At 39.1% G+C, this 22,732-nt stretch overlaps 1 protein-coding gene across 7 annotated transcripts in view; it reads left to right on the top strand.

The window, feature by feature from the left end:
* Window positions 1-2,921: 2,921 nt before the first annotated feature.
* Nbea (neurobeachin) overlaps window positions 2,922-22,732 on the top strand; it is a 544,486-nt gene continuing 524,675 nt past the window's right edge. For 4 of the 7 annotated variants that reach the window (XM_037206608.1, XM_028882142.2, XM_028882143.2 and 1 more), the window contains exon 1: window positions 3,358-3,686. In XM_037206608.1, coding sequence (XP_037062503.1) covers window positions 3,417-3,686 — 270 coding nt within the window. In that variant the 5' untranslated portion in view covers window positions 3,358-3,416. Of the gene's footprint in view, window positions 3,687-22,732 lie in introns of all 7 variants that reach the window. The other 3 variants (XM_028882149.2, XM_028882141.2, XM_028882144.2) reach the window with 2 other exon arrangements.

Genomic DNA, 22,732 nt, shown 5'->3' with positions numbered 1-22,732 from the left:
AAACATAAAATGTTGGGCTAGTGACACTGCTCAGTGGGTGAAAGTGCTTGCCACGGAGGACTGAGCACCTGTGTTCATCCCCTGGGTGTCACAGTGGGAGGAGAGAAAAGTGGCCTTCTGACCTTTCACACACCTGTGTGCCTGTGAGTGTCGCATGCACATGTACATACAAACAGGAATGCACTCACACACATACAATTGAAAAAGTAAAAGTTATTTAATCAAAAATTTCATATTAAATTAAAAACTGAAAGTAGTTCACCAATTTTTCAACTGATAGATATTAAATTCATAAATCTCTAGGTAAGAATCTAGGAGTCGGATAAACATTTGTAAGTAATGAGACAAGTGGTGCACACTCCAAAATTCCTGTCAGAAACAGAATGAGGTAAAGCTTGAAAAGAAGCCAAAGCACGGGGGACCTCTGGCACTCAGATGAGCATTCTCATCGTCCTATGTTAGACAAAGAGTTGCTGCTGATGTTTGAAACAGATGTGGATGAATGTAGAATTTATAGTGATTAATAAAGTAAGCATTCTAGACCACTATGTGCTCATTAAAAGCAGATTTAGATTTATTCATGGGACGCTGGTGTGGAGACAGTGGAGGTGGAGTCCAGGACCCCAGGTATAAACTTTCTATATATATAGACTTGCTGGTTAGCCTTTTATGTTTAAGATAATATTTCTTTAAATACAAAACACTAAAACCATCTATTTCAGCTAGTGATTTGCAAACGTATAATAGACATGCAAATATCTGCTGGTTGGCAATGATTAGCAGGGTCAAATGAGGTAAAAATGCTGAATTTCTGTGTTGTTTTGTATTCTCTGTTCAGGAGAAAAATTAGTAGATTAAAAAATGGGGTGGAAGGGTCCAATGTTGAAGAAAACTAAAGTTTAAATTGATGAAGAAGTTGTAACCAGGTTATAATTAGTCTTTCATGTGTATGTATACACATCACTCAACACACATAGTTCCTGCATATGAAGGATACAAAGATGCATTTAACTATATGCTAGCTACTGCTCAATGGACATCATCTGATTGGATTCTTCCCTGTGGAATAGGAATTATCATGTCTGACGTTCACATAGCCTAAAGAGACTGCACAGACAGTTAAAGGGTGATCCAGAGCCTCCTGTTCACTTTTTACAGGGCAAGGAGCTGACAATCTACAGAACACTTTAATTCGAAAGCTTAAACAATATTTCTGAAACTTAATAAGTATGCAATAGTGAGCTTTTCCTACTTTACTCTGAGTAGTGGTCATTTTCTTTACCTATTCTTCATCTCTAATAAATAAAACTGAACAAGAAAAAACAAACAAAAACCAAAATGAACACACCTATTGCTTGAGACACAAAACAGAACATTCAGAGCTCTTAAAGGGATGTTTAGCTATTCATTAAGAAAGGAAAAGGAAAGTTCCTGCTGTCAATGTCTATCAAAGCTCTCATCCAAGATGTCTAGAGTAAAGCAAGAGGTACAACCTACTGAGATATATATGTATTATTTTATGTGTGTGTACATTTTGAGATAAAACCTTTCCTCCTGGTTTTACATAATTTAAAAGAGAAATGGCATTTTAAATTTGAAATGAAATAGTTCTCATAGACCTAGATGATACTTACCTGGGCCAGGCACAAATACTGCAGGTAGTTCGAAAAGTCACAGGAATTCTTAATTGTGACACTATAAAGTCTTACTTAAGGTTTTGCAAATTTCCTAAGCAGTTTCAATGATGTAAACATTTTATAATTCCATTGCAATTTTATTTAAATGGACATATCAAGTTATCACTTCTTTCCGTTATTTTTTCATAACTACTTTAACAAGCTCATCAATACAGTGGGTGTTTAGAGTAATAACATTCAACCAAGAACTAATTGTAAGCACAGGTATTAAGGAAGTTTGTCCTATGGTACTTCAAAATGTTTACCAGATCCTGTATCCTGGGAGTCGACTGAAGGTCCAACAAAACAAGATTAATAAAAAGAAAGATATTATGATGACTTTGTATATTGACTTTTTTTCCGTTTGGGATGACAAAATGATTTGATTGCACCTTAGGATTTCTAAGCTTTCTGGTGTCTGGCAATATGTCTTTATTGAAAAGGGCACACCTCTTGAAATATTAAAGAAACTATATCCTTGGTGTCGAGGAAGAAATCAGCAGTCATGCTTTTTTGGTTTTAATTCATCGCCATCAGAAAGGTATTAGCATGTGCGTGTTAACGTTTTTTAATTAAAAATGTCTCACGGACTAAGGCTGCTCTATATTCTGATAATTCAAACACATCTTGTGATCCGCATACGCCTATGGAAAAGGGAGACATCATCAACCGGCATCATACCTGGGGCTCCTTGGGGATTTCTAGCGCGGGGTGTTGGGCGCCCACCCAGCTCCTCCCGCACCCGCTAGGCTGGGAGGCGAGTTCAAGAGCTCGCTCGGCCGGGAGGCTCCCGGGGTGACACGTCCTATTTTTAGCCCACACGCGCAGGTGCCAGCCTCCCCAGCGGCTGTGGAAAAAGCCCCGCGACATTGCACCTGTCTCCAGACCCCAGCAGCGAGGCGGGGTCGCGGGCCCGTGGAGGGCGAGGAGAGGGCGAGGCGGCCCGGAGCAGGTGGCCCGCCACTCCCGGCACGTGGCCCGCGCAGCGAGGCTGAGGAGGACGCCAGGCGGGCGCGCAAGCTGTGTCCTTCCCCTCAGGGCTCCTCCCCGCGCACCTGCTCACCTGTCTGTCCGATCCCGGCGCGTGGGGGAGGGACGAGGGGTGAGGGATGCGGAGGAGGAGCGTCGGGAGAAAGAGGGGGTGCAGCGAGGGCTCCGCCCCCCCCTCCACCGCGGACGCTGCGCGCAGGCGCAGTGGCCGCTACCGCAGGCAGGGGGCGGCAACATGGCGGAGTGAGCGGCGGCGTCGGGGCTTCACAACAACAGCGGCGCCGGTGGCAGCGGCCCGAGCTTCGGGTCCCCGGCGGAGGGCGGAGGACGGTGCGAGCCGAGGCAGCATCCCCGCGGGGCGGGGGCCCCGGGCTGGTGGCAGCGCGCTGAGGAGATAGATCGGCGAGGAGAGCGCCGAGGTGATCTGCGAGGAGATCCGAGAGAGGCGAGCGGGCGCTGAGGCGAACCGTGAGGAGATCTGTGGGAGACAGCTGCGGCAGTCCGGGAGGCGAGCCGGGAGGCGACCTCGGAGGCGACCCTGGCGGCGATCCCTTGAGGCGATCCGCGAGGCGCTCGGTGCGCACGGCCGCCGGGCCCGGCTGAGGCGCGGACGGGAGCGGGCCCGGCGCCGCGGCGCTGGTGGATGCTGGGGCTGCGAGGCGCCGGCCGGGGGGCGGGGGCCGCGGCGGGGATAACGGAACCGGCGGAGGCGGTGCGGCGGCGCTGCGCGGCTCCTCAGCAGCGGGGCGGATGGCGAGCGACAAGCCGGGCCCGGGGCTCGAGGCGCAGCCCGCCGCTCTCCTGGCCGTCGGGGCCGGCGGCAGTGGAGGCGGCGGAGGAGCCATGGGGGAGCCGCGGGGGGCGGCCGGCTCCGGCTCCGGCCCGGTGGTGCTGCCCGCGGGGATGATCAACCCCTCGGTGCCGATCCGCAACATCCGGATGAAATTCGCCGTGCTCATCGGACTCATACAGGTCGGCGAGGTCAGCAACAGGGACATCGTGGAGACCGTGCTCAACCTGGTAAGGCTCCCCGGGCGTCCGCGCCCTGCCACCCCGCGTCCCTCAGCCGCCGCCCGCCCGCCCGCCGCTCGCTTGCTCGCTCGGCCACCGCGCCACCTCCCTCTTGCCACCCGCGCGATGCCCAACTCAGCCCGGCTTTCTAGCACTTCCGACGAGCGTTCATTTGGGCCTAGACCATGAGTGGAGGGGTGAAGCGGCCCTTGGGTCCTCTGGGGCTTTTTCCTCCCAGCCTCGTAATTGTCCATGCTGTGGCTCCGCAAGAGTGACAGTCCGGCCCCAGGGGCATGACACCCTCACCCCTACCCTCCCACCCTACCCCCCCTCGCGCCTCCCGCTCCTGAAATGTGAGAAGCGCACTCTCTCCAACTTGAGCAGCTGAGATGCTGTGTTTTCCAGGGAGGGCGACGGATGATGCAGGTTTTGCATCTTGTCTTGACATTCCCTGGCTGTGATGGAGAGTGTTGTGCCTGTGCTCGCCCCGACCCTCATCTCTAGGCAACCTTCCCCTCTTTGTAATCTCTAGTTATGCTGCTCTCTTAGCCTTTGGGGGGTGTGGGGCACAGAAGGTGTTGAAATGGAAGGGGTATCCGATCATACAGGTTGGTTTCGATGGTTGCCTTCGGGAGCGTGGCTGGTGGATAAAGACCAGAGGGAAAGATTTCAAAGGCAGCCTAGGTTTTGGCTCCTTTCATGGTAAGAGAGTTACTGCAGAACTGTGTATGACTTAATGTTTTGTGCTATCTACAGGGAGTCTAAGTGGTGTTCTTGATGACAGGGAAAGAGATAAAGAGAGGAAAATTCTGAATAGAGCACAATTAAGGGTAGATCATGAATTATGCGCTTTGTAAATGCAGTGGTTTGGGTTTTTTTGTTTGTTTTATTTTACTATTTATTTATTTTTTTTTTCTGCAGCAAAGCTCTTAAAACAGTTTCCTCTGCAACATCTAGCCTTTGACATTCAGTAAGGTTGGGTTTTGGAAGGCAAGGTGTAAATCAGGAGCAATCAGTTGACCATTGTACTTGGTGTGAAGTCGCAGGCATAAAAAAATGCTTGGCTAGGGGATTTTTACAACACTCATGCAGTCTGAATTTTCAGTGAAGCAATTATTTTTATTTGATGTATTGGAAAGTTAAAAGAAAACTGCAGCAATGGCAGCGGTACCCTGAGACACGGATTAGATAATGTCTGTGGTTTATGGACCTTTGAAATTCACAGAAAAGTTGAAGCACTTGTTTTTCTTTTTGCTAGTGTGTCAAGTCAAAGATAGGTTATCTGTCTTTACTTTGCTATATTTGTGGCTGCTTGAAAACAAAGCACTTTTTTTTTTTTTACTTTTGTGTACCCTTCAAATAAATCACCATAACGTCAGTGTAAGTTTGTAAGGTTGTCATCCCATAGGTATAACTAGTTCCTTTCAAAACACTAATAGGAATATGGTTTTTTCTTTTTATTTTACCTTGCTTCAAATAGGCCATTACTTTTATTGCTCCCTTTTTGTTTTTAGAAGATAGGTAACCTCAAGAAATATATTCATGTATTAGCTGCTACTCAATTTATGTATATTTAAAGGAACACACACATTTTAAGTTTTTCCATTTTCTGTAGCCAATAGGATTTTTACTGTAGATGATGTGATTATGGTATTTGTGTGCTCACCTAGTGTATGATTACCTGGTAAGAGGCAATAGGCCTCTCCTCACAGTCTGGAAACTGATTGGAATATGGAACCAGTGTGGACTTAGTAGCCATGCCTGCTGGATCAGTTCCTGACAGATGGCTTCTTTAGATACACAGTAGACTCAAAAAGGAAGTGAAGTATTTCTCTTATGGTAAAAAAGAAATTTAACTCTTCAGTGAAATGAAATCTACCATACAAGATGCAAACTTTTTTTTTCTTTTTAGATATTTACTCTTAGCTTATAGATCTTAGAAATATGTGATACCAAAATCGCATACAGCTCAATTCCTCTGTTTGATTTTTTGGAATAGAAATAGTAGGTGTAAATTTTCTTTGCAGAGATTTAAAGAATGCAGTCTATTTTTAGATGGAAACTTGTGGGGTAAAGAGGAGATGACAAAAGGCACTATTTATTATTATGATGCTGGCTGTATTGTATTTCTTGAGTTAGCCATATGAGGTCTAGGGTTTTGAATTGTAGGTTTAAGCTTTATTGTTCAAAAATAGACTTGAAATTGTGGAATTTTAGGTTGATTCTTAAAAGTATATTTGGCACCACAATAATTATCAAAGCTTCATTTTTACTTAAGAAGTAAGCACAACCAGTAAAATTCATTTAGAATACTGAGTGATGTGTTAGAAGTTGGAAACTTTTAATATTTCTAAAATGAATTTCTTTTACTTTCGATCTTAAGTTAAATGTAAAAGAACAATGTAAGGTGGAAATAGTGAAACATCTCTTACGTTGGCCCATGACAGAAAAGGAAGGAAGGGAACTAATGAAACTGAGTTCTTACAGTATGCTTGGCATGGTCACCTTTGACAAAGTGTTTTTGTTCTGTTCATTCTTCTTTCTGTATAATGAGAAAATATGAGAATACTCATATTTGGTCTTCAGGTGCTGTTTCACATTTGCCTTACCTGAAAAAATTTGCAAAGTAAAGTTTAAGTATACAGTAAAATATAGGACTTCACCATAGCTCTGCTTGGAATTTTTCTGCTTTTTATCAAAGGCAGAGGACATTCTTCTACTCGGGTTGTAGTGAAGATCACAGTGTAATAAAGTGAATGATGTCATTGTCGGTGCTTGTATTGTGAATCATGGGGTTGTAGGTGACGTAAAACATTCGAATATGGGACAGAGCTATCAGGAACATGATTGAATGAGTTTGAAAATAAGGTTACATGGCGAGTGTGTGGTGAAAAATTTGTCTTGTGGCTGTACCAGTACAGAAACTAGTCTGGAAGCTGGCTTCAGGAGTTTTTTATGTAGCATATAAGAGAGTTTATGTTGAAGAGATTTTATTGGTTAGCTTTCTCTTGTAAAGCAGGCTTACTTAAGTCTATTGTTTCCTTTGTAAACATACTTGACATGTATTTATAGAAAGTTTCTACTTCCTTCAAGTAAATGCTATGTACATACATATTATGTTTTTTCTTGGTTTATAACACAGAAGTTTCTTTTTTAAAAAACGTAAATTTTTAGAAAAGATAAAATAATTAATTTTAATGAAATAATTACAATAGTGTTTTTAAATCTACTTTAGGTAGTATAATTTTTAACTATAATAGTAGAATTCAACTATAGTCTTATGGATTTGTTTCATGAGTTATTGAACTTGATTTTTTCATGTGTTTATAGATTATTTTAAATTAATTACTATGAAATGTATCATTATGTCTTTAGTTGTAGGAATGATATTACTCGAACTTCTTAAAAAATATAAGTGGTATAACTATTTAGTGTATTGAAAGATGCACCTAAATCCATGAGGGCATTTAGACTATTAAATTCCTCTTGGTATGTGGATCATGGTAGTTTTGTGAGAAGGGGTATTTTGTTATTTTATTTATTTATTTTGTAACTAAACTATGACCATAACTCTTCTTCCTTGAGAGTCTATTCATTTGCAAGTTGATAATCAGAATAATTTATATTTTACTGATGGAGTTTCATAAACCAAATACATATAAATTGAATTTATTAACTTTATACACATAAATTAAGTTTATTAAAAATACAATTATTAATGAAAAAAAGAGGCCATGAATTTGATGTAGAGTGGGAGGGACATATGGAAGGACTTGCAGGGAGTAAATGGGAGGGAGAAATATTGAAATTAAATTACAATCTAAAAAATAAATGACAAGAATGCACAATTGTATCTTAGGTAGACTCGTGGAAGTGTTTAATTGCAATGAAATTACATTTATTTATATAGAAATGATTTCTTGCATATTAATATTGACATATGAGCCTATCTATAGTACCTTACATATTTATTCTTGCTTGTATGGAAAATTAAATACGTAAGTAGTGTAAGTTTGGTATCTTAAGAAGCTTAAAGGATATATGTATCATATAAAGACATTAAAAACTGCCATTTAATGATACTAAAGCAGCAAATATGTAGCTTTCTGTCTTTTTGTGCTCAAGTTTTATAATTTTATTCTTTTTGTTTTGTTTTGTTTTGTTTTGTTTTTCAAGACAGGGTTTCTCTGTGTAGCTTTGCACCTTTCCTGGAACTCGCTTTGGAGACCAGGCTGGCCTTGAACTCACAGAGATCCGCCTGCCTCTGCCTCCCGAGTGCTGGGATTAAAGGCGTGTGCCACCGCCCGGCAAGTTTTATAATTTTAAAATATTTTATTTATAACTGTTTTGGGTACCAGTTAGGCCATTAATTGAAAGTGTCCCAAGGTTCTTTCTTGATTCTTGGTATGCATTTTCCAAGCATAGTCTAACATAGTAGATTTCACAGCCGAGCTCCATTTTGTTTCCCAGGGTAGCGGTATTACAATGATTCAACTGCACTTTTTTGTTTATTTAGAATGTGGTGTATCCATTGCAGATTTTTCACATATTGTGCCTGTACTTGATATATGTACTGTTGGCTTAGCTCTTTTGTACCACATACTGGTCACTCTCTGTATTACAATTATTTATGTGTGTTGTACCTTGTAACTCTGAACTCCATAATCTTTCACATATTTATTTTTTGTGTTTTTGGCTCTTTCATAGTTAAATACACTTTGAATGCACAGGATACTATTAGAAGGCAGTAATAATTAAAACTAGATTTGAAAGCTACCTACTGAATTAGTGGACAGTCTAGCCTAAATGAGACCTTATTGCAAGACATAAAACAAACAAAAATCTGGTAGAGTCTAGATTATAATCCCCTCTCAAATTCATATAAATTGAATATTTTGCTTATTCCTAAAAATAGAAGTATTTTGGATATGTATATGTTTAGCTATTAGGCATTATTACATGTGTAAATGTTATTTCTAAATTTAAGATTTTTGTTTGTTTGTTTTTTGGCAGGATCTTACAGTGTAGACCTTGTTGGCATAGAACTCAGTATGTAGACCAGGCTGGCCTATAGTTCAGACAGCCTCTGCCTCCTGAGTATTGCCTTAAATAATTGTTGTTAAGTGACATCATGGGAATAACTAAGAATATGGTAAAATCTTTTCATGTTATTTTTATTTTTTATTATTAAGAAAGAAAATATAATCACTAAAGAAGAATTTGAAAAGAAGCATTAATAAGAGTAGTCACCTTAGCGTATGCTTCTCCTTTTATAATCGTACCTCAGTTTTTCTCTAATGGATCATCCACTTACGTGCACCCTCATTCTCATTGTCTTGTTGAGGTGGGTGGATCTTAGGAAGGGTTGGCTAACACCCATGATTGGTTTAGGTTGAACATTTATCCAAAGGGAGTCACATAGTTGGTGCCATGACTTTTTGTACGCTCCTAGTTAAGATACTGAACAGGTAGAGTCTTTAGTAAATAGCTGCAGTGCCTGCCTTCAAATTTGACCAAGTATGAATCCAAGAGAGTTGAATGTCTTTGTGATTTAATACCAGTGCCTCTATGCCTGTCATGATCGACTGTTTGTCTTAGTTATTTTTAATTGTCAACTTGACACAGTCTAGAGTTGCCCTGAGAGAATTACCTAGATCAGATTGGGCACAGCTATGGGACATTGTCTTATTTGATGTAGGAGGGCCCCACCCACTGTGGGTGGCATCCTTCCCAGGGTAGAAGGCCCTGGGCTAGCTAAACATGGACATTTAAGCAAGCTAGCAAGTAACATCCCCTCATGGTCTTTGCTTCACAATTCTGCTTCAGTTCCTGCTCTAACTTCCCTCAAGGATGAACTGTAAAATGAAATAAAACGCTTTCCTTCCCCAAGTTGTTTTTTGTCTTGTGTTTAGCAGTAACAGAATGAAACTAGAACATCTTTAATTCTCTTTTAAAATATGTTACCGTTGTTACTAGTTTTGAATCAGTTGAAGTTGGGTCTTTGTCAGTTGTGAATGCAAAGAATTCCCCTGCTTGTACAGAATTACAATTAGTAATTACTAATTCAAATTAGTATTTGAAATGAGACATTGTAAGATATAGAGTTTACAAGCTGAGGTGGAGTGTGAGGCATGAGAGCATTGCCTTCCTTGGCAACTTCTTTTAATGATTATAAAGAAGTTGTTTAAATTGTCACTGTGTTACATTGCCCATGCAACTATTTAGGCTGGAATTTAGGGATGTGGAGTCTTCTTGGGTACCCTTTGGGACCCCCTTATAATGTCTTATACTAGAACAGCTTGCTTTAGTCTACTTTGCATGCTTGAAAGGAAAAGAATATGTAGTTTTTTCAAGTAAGAGAGGTCTCTTCTGCGGTAGCTGCCATCTAAGATGGAAAAGCATCAAGATATCAAGAACTTTGTAGGGCAGAAAGTCATTATTTTTACCTTATGCTAAATTGATAAGAATAAAGGCAGAAGTTTAAATGAAAACAGTTCCATTTTAAGCTTCAGCCAAGTACCTCATCCAGTGTACTCCCAGCTTCCAGGCACAAGTCAAAGTGAATCCAGTCTAAAGAGCTTTAAGCTAGGATGCAGTGAGGATGGTAGAGTTGCTGGGTCACCTCAGCCTTAGTGTTTGTTTATTGTGCTGCAGGGAAGATCCTAAGGTGAGGGCTAAGGCAAGGCCTACTTCTGTAAGACCGAAACTTAAAAGCTGAACCTAAATTGCTGTCCTGTATCTCAGCAAGACCTATTGACTGAAGTACATGACTAAAAGTTCAGTAAGGTTTTAGGGAAACTGTACTTCCAAAAAATACTCAACTCGATCAAAAAGCCCATGTTCTTCTTCTTTCTTTTTTGCCAGTCAAGTCGTTATTATTCATGTTTCTGTTAGAACACAGCTGCACATAAAAGCAAACTTTAATGTCATAGTAGTAGCTGAAATTGTATCTGATGAAACAGTAGAAACCAGCCCAGGATGACTGATGGAGCAGAAATAATTGGCCATTTTTACAGGAAAGAGCAATTGAAGAAAATATTCTATTTTCAATTTTTTTTTAAAAATTTAGATACAATATCCAGAATCTGAATGAGTTTTATTCTAATGATTATACTTGTTTTCCTTTGATTGAAAATAGACTTTTTTCTCACATAATATATCCTGAGTATGGTTTCCTCTCCCTGTACTTCTCCCAGTTCCTCCTCCCCTCCCCTCCCATTCTGATCCATTTCCTTTCTGTCTCTTATTAGAAAACAAATGAGCTTCTAAGGGATAATAATAAAATAAAATATAATAAGATAAAACAAAAATGAACACACTGGCATTGGGCAAAACAAACAAGAAGGAAGCAAAACAATCCCAAGAGAAGGCACAAGAAACAGAGACCCACTCATTCCCGCACTCAGGAGTCCCACAAAAAACACTAACTAGAGGCCATAATATATATTCAGAGGACCTTGTTTGTGCATGCTGCTTTAGTCTCTGTGAGTTCATATGGGCTTTCCTCATGTTGATTTGGAGGGCCTTGTTTTCTAGGTGTTCTTTATCCCTTCTGGCTCTCGCACTCTGCCTTCTCTTTTTCAGGGTTCCCTGAACCCCGTGAGGAGGGATTTGATGGAGACATCCTTTTAGGGTTCCAAGGTCTCTCACTCTGCATAATATCTGGCTGTGGGTCTCTGTATTTGTTCCATCTGCTTCAGGTGAAGTTTCTCTGATGATGACTGTGCAAGGTCATGATCTATGAGTACAGCATAATATCATTAGGAATCATTTATTGCTACTTTAGAAAAAAAAGAACATTAGTATTTGGTTTTCCCCTAAGTCCCTGGGGTATCTAGTGCCAGGTTCTTGGTCATCTAAGAAGTGTCCAGTGTGGGTTCCATCTTGTAGAGTGGGTGGGCCTTATGTCAAATCAGGTATTGGTTGGTTACTGTCACAGGCTTTGTGCCACCATCATCCCAGCATATCTTGCAGGTAGGATGCCATTGTCTATCCAAAGATTTGTAGTTGGATTGATGTTTATGTTTCTCCTTTGGTAGCCTACAGAGTATCTCCCTGTACCAAAGATGCTAGAACATGGGGGCAAAGGCTCCATGTAGGCACCAGTTCCACTTCTCTATGTTCAGTGATTTCTGTAGGTGTTGTCTTCAGCAGTGGGGCCTTAGTATCAGTTTGTAGAGAGCAACCTGTGATCTTGACAACAGACTATGTTTTGGGGGATTCCTATGGGACCCCTTTGACCAGCAACTCAATTAGATGTAACCAAGTCCCTGAACTGGAAGCTTCATTTGGTAACAAGAGATGACCAGTTGGGGCTCTGTCTCCCTTTCCATTATTTTCAATACCATTTAGATGGCATATATATATATATATATATATATGCCATAATATATATTATATATAGCCAACGACATATCATATTCATATATATCATATATCCACATATATATCACATATGAATATGTGTGATATATATGTGGATATATGATATATATGAATATATATGAATATATATATGACTCTTCTACTGTATATGGTTTCTATATTACTCCACAAATGGCCCTTAATTTTGGCTATCTCTTCTCGTATTCCTCCCTTGTCCTCCTCTTTCCTCCCCCTCCCCATTTGATCCTCCTGTTCTAGCCACTGCCATCCATTTATAACTATCTATATTCCCCTTTCCTAACAACATCTGTTCTCCCTAGTTCCTTAATCTATATCTAACCTCGTGGTTTTATGGATTATAGCTTGGTTATCATTGACTTAACAGCAAATGTCCACATATAAGCAAATACATATCCTATTTGTCTTTTTGGTCTGGGATACCTAGCTTGGGATGATTTTTTTTTTTCTAATTCCATCTATTTACCTGAAAATTTCATGATTACATTTTATTAACAGCTAAGTAATACTCCATTGTGGAAATGTACCACATTTTCTTTATTCATTTCTTTGTTGAGGTACAACTAGGTTGTTTCTGATTTCTGACGAATTGGAGCAGTAATGAACATGATTGAACAAGTGTGTCTGTGATAGCATAAAGTGTCCCTTGGGTATATGCAGTTGGATCTTGAGGTAGAATGATTTCCATCTTCCCGAGGAAGACCACCACACTGATTTTCGTAGTGGCTGCACATGTTTGCACTCCCAACAGAAATGAATAGTGTTCCTCCTATTTCCACATCCTTGCCAGCATGAGCTGTCACTTGTTTTAATGATCTTAGCTATTCTGACAGGTGTAAGATGAAATCTCAAAGTTGTTTTGATTTGTACTTCTCTAATGGCTAAGAATGTTAAACATAGTATTTCTCAGTCATTTGAGTTTCCTCTATTGAGAATTTTCTCTTTGTACCTGATTTTTTCAATTGGATTATTTGTTTTCTTGATATCTAGCTTTTGAATTCTTTATATATTTTGGATTTTAGCCTTCTATTGAATGTGGAGTTGATAAAAATCCTTTCCCATTTTATAGGCTGCTTTTCCCAAATAATAATGCATGTTGCCTTACAGAAGCTTTTCTGTTTCATGAGGTCCCATTTATTAATTGTTGATCTTAGTGCCTGTGCTAATGATGTTCTGTTCAGGAAGTCATTTCCTGTGCCATTGAGTTCAAGGCTATTCTACGCTTTCTCTTCTGTTAGGTTTAGTGTATGTGGTTTTATGATAAGGTCTTTGATCCATTTGTGCTTGAGTTTTTCAGGGTGATTAAGTATGGGTCTATTTGCATTCTTATGTAGCCATCCAGTTTGACCAGAAACATTTGTTGAAGATTTTTCCCAGTGTGTATTTCTGGCTTCTTTATAAAAAAATCAGATGTCCATAGATGTGTGGGATTTATGTTGGGGTCTTCAATTCGGTTCCATTGATAAATGTGTTTGTTTTTTTGCTAAGACCATGCTGTTTTTATAACTAATACTCTGTAGTACAACTTGAAGTTGTGCATGGTGATACCTCTTGTAGTTCTTTTATCATTCAGGATTAACTGTCCAGAGTTTTTTTTAGGCACTTCTCATTCTAAGCCTCTTGAGACATCTCAAAGAAGTGGGATGCCTGAGCAGTAGACCTGCTAGATGGAAAATCTCCTAGGGAAGATAATGGAAAAATGAGAGAATGAATAGGTACTTCCAAAATTAGCTGCTTGAAGAATTCCATTTGCCAGGATGTGGAATTATGGCCATTCTGATCATGGATACACTTAAAATTAGGGTCCATGATTTACTTTACAATCTGTTTGATTAAATGATAATAATCATGGTGTGTGTGTGTGTGTGTGTGTGTGTGTGTGTGTGTGTGTGTGTTTAGCTATTGCTTATTAGTTATATGGAGGATAATTTGAATTTCCTATGTAGCTATATTGTCAGTTTATGAAGTTACTACTAAGAAGGATGTATGATTTGAGGTGACCAAGAATAATGCTTGTATACTAAAAATTAAACTGGGTGCAGTAACTTGGCATTATGTTTTTTAAAATTATTTTCACCTGATAATGGTGGTGAGTACATTTTCTGTTTTAGGTAAAGACAATACAAATACTGGTATTAAAAAGATCTATCATCTATGGGCAGTGGTGGTGCATGCTTTTAATCCCAGCATTCTGGAGGCAGAGGCAGGTGAATCTCCGTGAGGATGAGGTCAGCCTGTTCTGCAGATTGAGTTCCAGGAGAGCCAAGGCTATACAGAGAAACCCTGTCTAAAATATAAAAATAAAAAAAAAAAGGTCTGACTATCTATCTATCTATCTATCTATCTATCTATCTATCTATCTATCAATCATCTATCTACCTATCTAATGTCTGTCAGTCTTGTCTTTTGCTGTTAACAGTTTAAGATTTTCTGATGTTCATTTGAGGAATCATATTTTCTCATTTTTATAGTTTGGAGTTTTCTTGGACCACACACAAAAACTGAAATTGGTTCATTAGAAACAGATACTGTTTATGAAATGTAGGTGTACTTTTTAGATAGTTTGATAATGCATTGCAGATATTTTCTGATGGGGTTGTTAAAATGTTAGAATGTAAATGTAGACTGGCAATCTGCCCCAATGAAAGAAGGAATCTACTTGATAATGGAGGTAGCACAAAGATATTTGAACCAAGAGTTGGATTGCAGAGAGCATCTCTGGAACATCTCAAGTCTGTTGGTTATATATCAGATGTTTCAGCACATTAAGGTAACTCATTTCCTGTTTTGCTTGTGCTTGTTTAAGTCTTTTTTTCTAATGGTTGCATGTCAAAGACTCTTAATACTTTAAATTATAAATTGAAAAAAATCCCTTAGGATATTAAATATTATAGGACAAACAATAGAAGTATGATTTTTTCAAAGGGCTTGGTAAGTTTCAAAAAGGAGAAATAAACATGGTTAATTACTATCAGCATTCACTAAACAAGAACATGGGATAGTAGCATGAAAAAAATTATTGTTTGTTAGGGGATGCAAAAAACAATCTTAAATACTGTTGTTGAGCATAAAAATGTTATACTTTTTCTGAATGTCATTTTAGCAATATTTATCAAGAATTTGAAAGAATTTCCTGTGCTAAATTCTTAGTATTTTGTTTAATTGTTTTTGAGATAGGCTTACCTAGAGTTTACTATGTAGCAGGATGACCTTGAATTTCTGTTCTGCCTGCCTGCACCTTGATAGTGCTGGCATTAGAGATGTATTTTACCACACCTTCTTTATGTGGTGCTGGGAACTGAAACAAGGGCCTTATACATGCTAAGCAAACATTGTACCAAATTGAACTAAATCCCTGGCCCTAGGCTTCTTTAGCTTAGGAAAATTTACACTTGGACAAGTTAGAGACTAAATGTAGTTCACTGTTATAAAATAATTAACAACAATCTAACTATTCAGTACTAGGGAAAACTTAATTTTAAAGCCATGTTATTATACAGTTTATAGTCATGGATTTTTCTGTTCTTTTTTTCTGTCATTTTTCTATAAAGTGGGTTATGTACCTGATTAGATTGTTGTGCATATTAGAGAAATTATTACATGCAAAGAGCTTAGGGCATAGATAATATTTATTACTTATTGTTGTTCATATTTTTAGTCTGAAAAAAGAGTAACTTAACTAAAACAGATTCAAAATACTTGATCCTGGGAACCTATCAGAAAGATCTCAGGTACCTTCTTCTCATGTCCTCCTGAATCTTGCTCATCACATTTCAAATGATGCCTGTGGTACTCTCCCTTCTTTTTTACCTCCCTCCCTCTTTTCCTTTCTTTTCTAATTTCCTACTTTGAGGATGGTAGAAAATAGGAAAGGAATAGGCATGAAGTAACACATTTCTTGACCTGGAACCTGATGCATCTTTCCTCACATGGTTGAGTCTTACATGGATATACAGTAGGGCATGAATGATGATCCCAGGAAAATAATACCTCCCTCTGGGAATATTTGCTTAAATATTTATTAAACTACTTGGGTAACAAGCCTAAGGGGCAAGTTATAGGATTAAATAATATTTTATGATCACTTAGTTTTAGAAAATAATTTCAGTGACTATCTTAATGACTGACAATTTACAGTTCATTTGTGAAATTGAACTTCATAGTCTAATCCTTAGAATACTGTTTCCTTTGTAGATACTATCCTTTACAGGTAGGTTCAGAAAGTAAGACTGCAGGAATGGGAAGCAGTTAGATAATTATTTAGGTACTGAATAGCTTTGATAGACTTAGATCCTTAGATTCTAAATAAGGTTCTTTCTCATTACTAAATAAAATATGATACCCAGAGATTATCTCAAAAGCACCATTGTGTGAGGAAATGACATTTACTGGGAATGCTTCCTATTGGTGACTCAAGACCAACTGAAGAGAGAAATAAAAATGCAATCAGGAAAATTGGATGGATTTACACATAAAAGTTACTTGGCAAAAATGATATTGTGAACTATTTTTGAGTGTGAAAATGATTTATTATACAGTATTATAAGTGACTTTTTTTTAATAAGCTTTTTACTAGGCAAAGTGGATCATTTGGATAGTATTTGGAACCAAAATTGGTGGTATGGTTTAATACCTTACAGAGAAAAAGTAGGCTTGGTGCTATCCTTGTTGAATATTGGAGGTAATATAAGAACCATCACATGTGCTTGAATATGAATTGAACCACCCTACTTACTTGAATGAAATAGATAATGTAACTTCTAATTTTATTATGTTTTCTCTCTTAATTTGCTAATGTAGAGCAAACATTGATACAAAATTTTATGGGACTATAAATGTTTAGATGTGTCTCCTTTTCACAAGTTTTTTTCCTTTGCTGAGGGATATATAAACATTTCTACTGTAATGCCGAGCTTTTTACTTTTGGGAGAGGAACTGGAATTTATAGGTTGGGCTTGCTTTCACACTTTTATTCTTTTTTTTTTAAATTTAGTTTTATTTTATTTTACAATATAATTTAGTTCTACATATCAGCCACAGATTCCCTTGTTCTCCCCCTCCCCCCCCCTTCCCCTTCCCCCAGCCGACCCCCCATTCCCACCTCCTCCAGGGCAAAGCCTCCCCCAAGGATTGAGATCAGCCTGGTAGACTCAGTCCAGGCAGGTCCAGTCCCCTTCTCCCAGGCTGAGTCAAGTGTCCCTGCATGAGCCCCAGGTTTCAAACAGCCAACTCATGCACCGAGCACAGGACCCGGTCCCACTGCCTGGATGCCTCCCAAACAGATCAAGCCAATCAACTGTCTCACTTATCCAGTGGGCCTGATCCAGTTGGGGGCTCCTCAGGTATTGGTTCATAGTTATGTGTTTCCATTCGTTTGGCTATTTGTCCCTGTGCTTTATCCAACCTTGGTCTCAACAATTCTCGCTCATATAAACCCTCCTCTTTCTTGCTAATTGGACTCCTGGAGCTCCAGCCGGGGGCCTAGCTGTGGATCTCTGCATCCAGTTCCCTCAGTCATTGGATGGGGTCTTTAGCACGACAGTTAAGGTGTTTGGCCATCCTATCACCAGAGTAGGTTAGTTCGGGCTGTCTCTCGACCATTGCCAGCAGTCTGTTGTGGGGGTATCTTTGTGGATTTCTTTGGCCTCTCTAGCACTTTGCTTCTTCCTATTCTCATGTCTTCATTTACCATAGTCTCCTATTCCTTGTTCTCCCTCTCTGTTCTTGATCTAGCTGGGATCTCCCGCTCCCACAGGCTCTCTTTCCCTCGACCCTCTCCCTTCATTACCCCACTCACGTCCAGGCTGTTCATGTAGATCTCATCCATTTCTCTGTCACTGGGCAATCCCCGTGTCTTTCTTGGGGTCCTGTTTTCCAGGTAGCCTCCCTGGTGATGGGAGTAGCAGTCCAGTCATCCTTGTTCCACATCTAGTATCCCCCTATGAGTGAGTACATACCATGTTTGTCTTTCTGAGTCTGGGTTACCTCACTCAGGATGATTTTTTTCTAGATCCATCCATTTGCCTGCAAACCTCATGATGTCATTGTTTTTCTCTGCTGAGTAGTATTCCATTGTGTATATGTACCACATTTTATTTATCCATTCTTCAGTTGAAGGGATTTAGGTTGTTTCCAGGTTCTGGCTATTGCAAACAATGCTGATATGTACATAGCTGAGCAAGTGCCCTTGTGGTATGATTGAGCATTCCTTGGGTATATGCCCAAGAGTGGTATAGCTGGATCTTCAGGGAAATTGATTCCCAGTTATCTGAGAAAGCGCCATATTGATTTCTAAAGTGGTTGTACAAGCTTGCATTCCCACCAGCAGTGGAGGAGAGTTCCCCTAGCTCCACATCCTCTCCAGCATAAGGTGTCTTCAGTGTTTTTGATTTTAGCCATTCTGACGGGTGTAAGGTGGTATCTCAGAGTTGTTTTGATTTGCATTTCCCTGATAATTAGGGATGTTGAGCAATTCCTTAAATGTCTTTCAGCCATTTGAGTTTCATCGGTTGAGAATTCTCTGTTTAGTTCTATAGTTCGTTTCTTAATTGGACTGTTGGGCATTTTGATGTATAATTTCTTGAGTTCCTTATATATTCTGGATATCAGTCCTCTGTCAGATGTGGGGTTGGTGAAGACCTTTTCCCATTCTGTAGGCTGTCACTTTGCCTTGTTGACCGTATCCTTTGCTCTATAAAAGCTTCTCAGTTTCAAGAGGTCCCATTGATTGATTGTTTCTGTCAGTGTCTGAGCTACTGGTGTTGTATTTAGGAAGTGATCTCCTATGCCAGTGCATTCAAGACTACTTCCTACTTTCTCTTCTAGCAGGTTCAGAGTAGCTGGATTTATGTTGAGGTCTTTGATCCACTTGGACTTAAGTTTTGTGCACCGTGATAGATATGGATCTATTTGCAGCCTTCTACATGTTGATATCCAGTTATGCCAGCACCATTTGTTGAAGATGCTTTCTTTTTTCCATTGTACACTTTTGACTTCGTCAAAAATTATATGTTCATAGGTGTGCGGATTAATGTCAGGGTCTTCAATTCGATTCCATTGGTCCACATGTCGGTTTTTATGCCAGTACCAAGCTGTTTTTATTACTGTAGCTCTATAGTAGAGCTTGAAATCAGGGATCGTGATGCTTCCAGAGGTTGTTTTATTGTACAGGCTTCTTTTGGCTATCATGGGTTTTTTGTTTTTCCATATGAAGTTGAGTATTATTCTTTCCAGGTCTGTGGAGAATTGTGTTGGTATTTTGATGGGGATTGCATTGAATCTGTAGATTGCCTTTGATAAAATTGCCATTTTTACTATGATAGTCCTGCCTATCCATGAGCATGGGATAGCTTTCCATTTTCTGACATCTTATTTAATTTCTTTTTTCAGGGACTTAAAGTTCTTGTCATATAGATCCTTCACTTACTTGGTTAGTGTTACCCCAAGGTATTTTATGTCATTTGTGGCCATTGTAAAGGGTGATGTATCTCTGATTTCCTTCTCAGCCTGTTTGTCAATTGTATATAGGAGGGCTACTGATCTTTTTGAATTGATCTTGTATCCTGCTATGTTGCTGAAGGTGTTTATAAGCTGTATCAGTTCCTTGGTTGAATCTTTGGGGTCACTCAAGTATACTATCATGTCATCTGCAAATAGGGAAAGCTTGACTTCTTCCTTTCCAATTTGTATCCCCTTAACCTCCTTATGTTGTCTTATTGCTCTGGCTAGAACTTCAAGTACTATATTGAATAAGTATAGGGAGATCGGACAGCCTTGCCTCATTCCTGATTTTAGTGGAATTGCTTTGAGTTTCTCTCCATTTAATTTGATGTTGGCTATTGGCTTGCTGTAAATTGCCTTTATTATGTTTAGGTATGTCCCCTGAATTCCTGATTGCTTCAAGACCTTTATCATGAAGGGGTGTTGGATTTTGTCAAATGCCTTTTCTGCATCTAGTGAGATGATCATGTGGTTTTTTTCTTTGAGTTTGTTTATATGGTGTATTACATTGACTGACTTTCATATGTTGAACCACCCTTGCATCCCTGGGATGAAGCCTACTTGATCATGGTGGATAATTGTTTTGATGTGTTCTTGGAGTCTGTTTGCCAGTATTTTATTGAGTATTTTTACATCAATGTTCATGAGGGAGATCGGTCTGTAGTTCTCTTACTTTGTTGTATCCTTGTTTGGTTTAGGAACCAGGATAATTGTAGCCTCATAGGAGTTTGGTAACGTTCCTTCTGTTTCTATTGTGTGGAACAATTTAGAGAGTATTGGTATTAACTGTTCTTTGAAGATCTGGTAGAATTCTGTGCTGAAACCATCTGGTCCTGGGCTTTTTTTTGCTTGGGAGACTTTTAATGACTGTTTCTATTTCCTTAGGGGTTATTGGACTATTTAAATAGTTTATCTGGTCTTGATTTAACTTAGGTATGTGGTACCTATCCAGAAAATTATCCATTTCTTTTAGGTTTTCCAGTTTTGTGGAGTAGAGGTTTTTGAAGTATGACCTGATGATTCTCTGGATTTCCTCAATGTTTGTTGTTATGTTCCCCTTTTCATTTCTGATTTTGTTGATTTGGATGCTCTCTCTCTCTCTCTCTCTCTCTCTCTCTCTCTCTCTCTCTCTCTCTGTCTGTCTGTCTGTCTTTTGGTTAGTTTGGATAAGGGCTTGTCTATCTTGTTGATTTTCTCAAAGAACCAACTCTTTGTTTCATTATTTTTTTGTATTGTTCTCTTTGTTTCTATTTTATTGATTTCAGCTCTCACTTTGATAATTTCCTGGTGTCTATTCTTCCTGGGAGACTTTGCTTCTTCTTGTTCTAGAGTTTTCAGGTGTGCTGTTAAGTCACTAGTGTGAGATTTCTTCAACTTCTTTTTGTGGGCATTTAGTGCTATGAATTTCCCTCTTAGCACTGCTTTCATAGTGTCCCATAAGTTTGGGTATGTGGTGTTTCATTTTCGTTGATCTCTAGGAAGTTTTTAATTTCTTTCTTTCTTTCTTCCTTAACCCATTGGTGATTCAGTTGAGCATTATTGAGTTTCCATGATATTGTAGGTTTTCTGTAGTTTTTGTTGTTGTTGAAATCTAATTTGAAACAATGGTGGTCTGATAGAACACAGAAGGTTATTCCAATTGTTTTGTATCTGTTGAGATTTGCTTTGTGGCCAAGGATGTGGTCGATTTTAGAGAAGGTTCCATGGGGTGCTGAGAAGAAGGTATATTCTTTTTTGTTAGGATGGAATGTTCTGTAGATATCAATTAAGTCCATTTGAGTCATGACATCAGTTATTTATTTCTCTGTTAAGTTTCGATTTGGGATATCTGTCCAGTGGTGAAAGTGGGGTGTTGAAGTCTCCCACTATTAATGTGTGGGGTTTTATATGTGGTTTAAGCTTTAGTAATGTTCAGAATTGAAACTTCATCTTGGTGGATCTTTCCTGTGATGAGTATGTAATGCCCTTCTTGATCTCTTTTGATTTGTTTTAGTTTGAAGTCTATTTTGCTGGATGTCAGGATGGCTACACCCACTTGTTTCTTAAGATCGTTTGATTGGAAAGTCTTTTCCCAGCCTTTTATTCTTAGGTAGTGTCTATCTTTGAATTTGAGATGTGTTTCTTGTATGCAGCAGAAAGATGGGTCCTGCTTTTGTATCCATTCTGTAAGCCTATGTCTTTTTATAGGTGAATTAAGTCCATTGATATTAAGGGATATTAATGACCAGTGATTGTTTATTCCTATTATTTTTTGGTGGTAGTTTGTGTGTACTTCTCTTTTTTGGGGTTTACTGCTGTGGCTTTATCTATTGCCTGTGTTTTCGAGGGTGTATCTGACTTCCTTAGGTTGGAATTTTCCTTCTAATGCTTTCTGTTGGGCTGGGTTTGTGGATAAGTATTGTTTAAATCTGGCTTTGTCTTGGAATGTCTTGTTCACTCCATCTATGATGATTGAAAATTTTGCTGGATATATTAGTCTAGGCTGGCATCCATGGTCTTTTAGTGTCTGCATTACATCTGTCCAGGTCCTTCTGGCTTTCAAAGTCTCCATTGAGAAATCTGGTGTTATTCTGATGGGTTTTCCTTTATAAGTCACTTGGCCTTTTCCCTTAGCTGCTCTTAATATTCTTTCTTTATTGCGTACGTTTAGCTGTTCAATCATTACATGGCAAGAGGACTTTTTTTGGGGGGGTCTAGTCTGTTTGGTGTTCTATAGGCTTCTTGTATCTTCATAGGCATTTCCTTCTTTAAGTTGGGAAAGTTTTCTTCTATAATCTTGTTGAATATATTTTCTGTGCCTTTGAGTTGGTATTCTTCTTCTTCTATCTCTATTTTTCATAGGTTCGGTCTTTTCATAGGGTCCCAAATTTCTTGGACATTTTGTGTCATGACTTTGTTCGCTTTAGTGTTTTCTTTGACTGATGAATCTATTTCTTCTACCGTATCTTCAACGCCAGAGATCGTCTCTTCCATCTCTTGCATTCTGTTGGTTATACTTACATCTGAAGTTCCCGATCATTTATTCAGATTTTCTATTTCCAGCATTCCCTCTGTTTGTGTCTTCTTTATTTTTTCTATTTCCCTTTTCAGGTCTTGGACTGTTTCCTTCATATTTTTAATGATTTTCTTTCAGTGCTTTATTGTTTTCTTCC

Source organism: Peromyscus leucopus, chromosome 6 (genome assembly GCF_004664715.2).
Source record: "Peromyscus leucopus breed LL Stock chromosome 6, UCI_PerLeu_2.1, whole genome shotgun sequence".
NCBI classification, from domain to species: domain Eukaryota; kingdom Metazoa; phylum Chordata; class Mammalia; order Rodentia; family Cricetidae; genus Peromyscus; species Peromyscus leucopus.
Note: the sequence above shows the minus strand (reverse complement) of the source record. Positions and strands in the feature narration are given on the sequence as shown.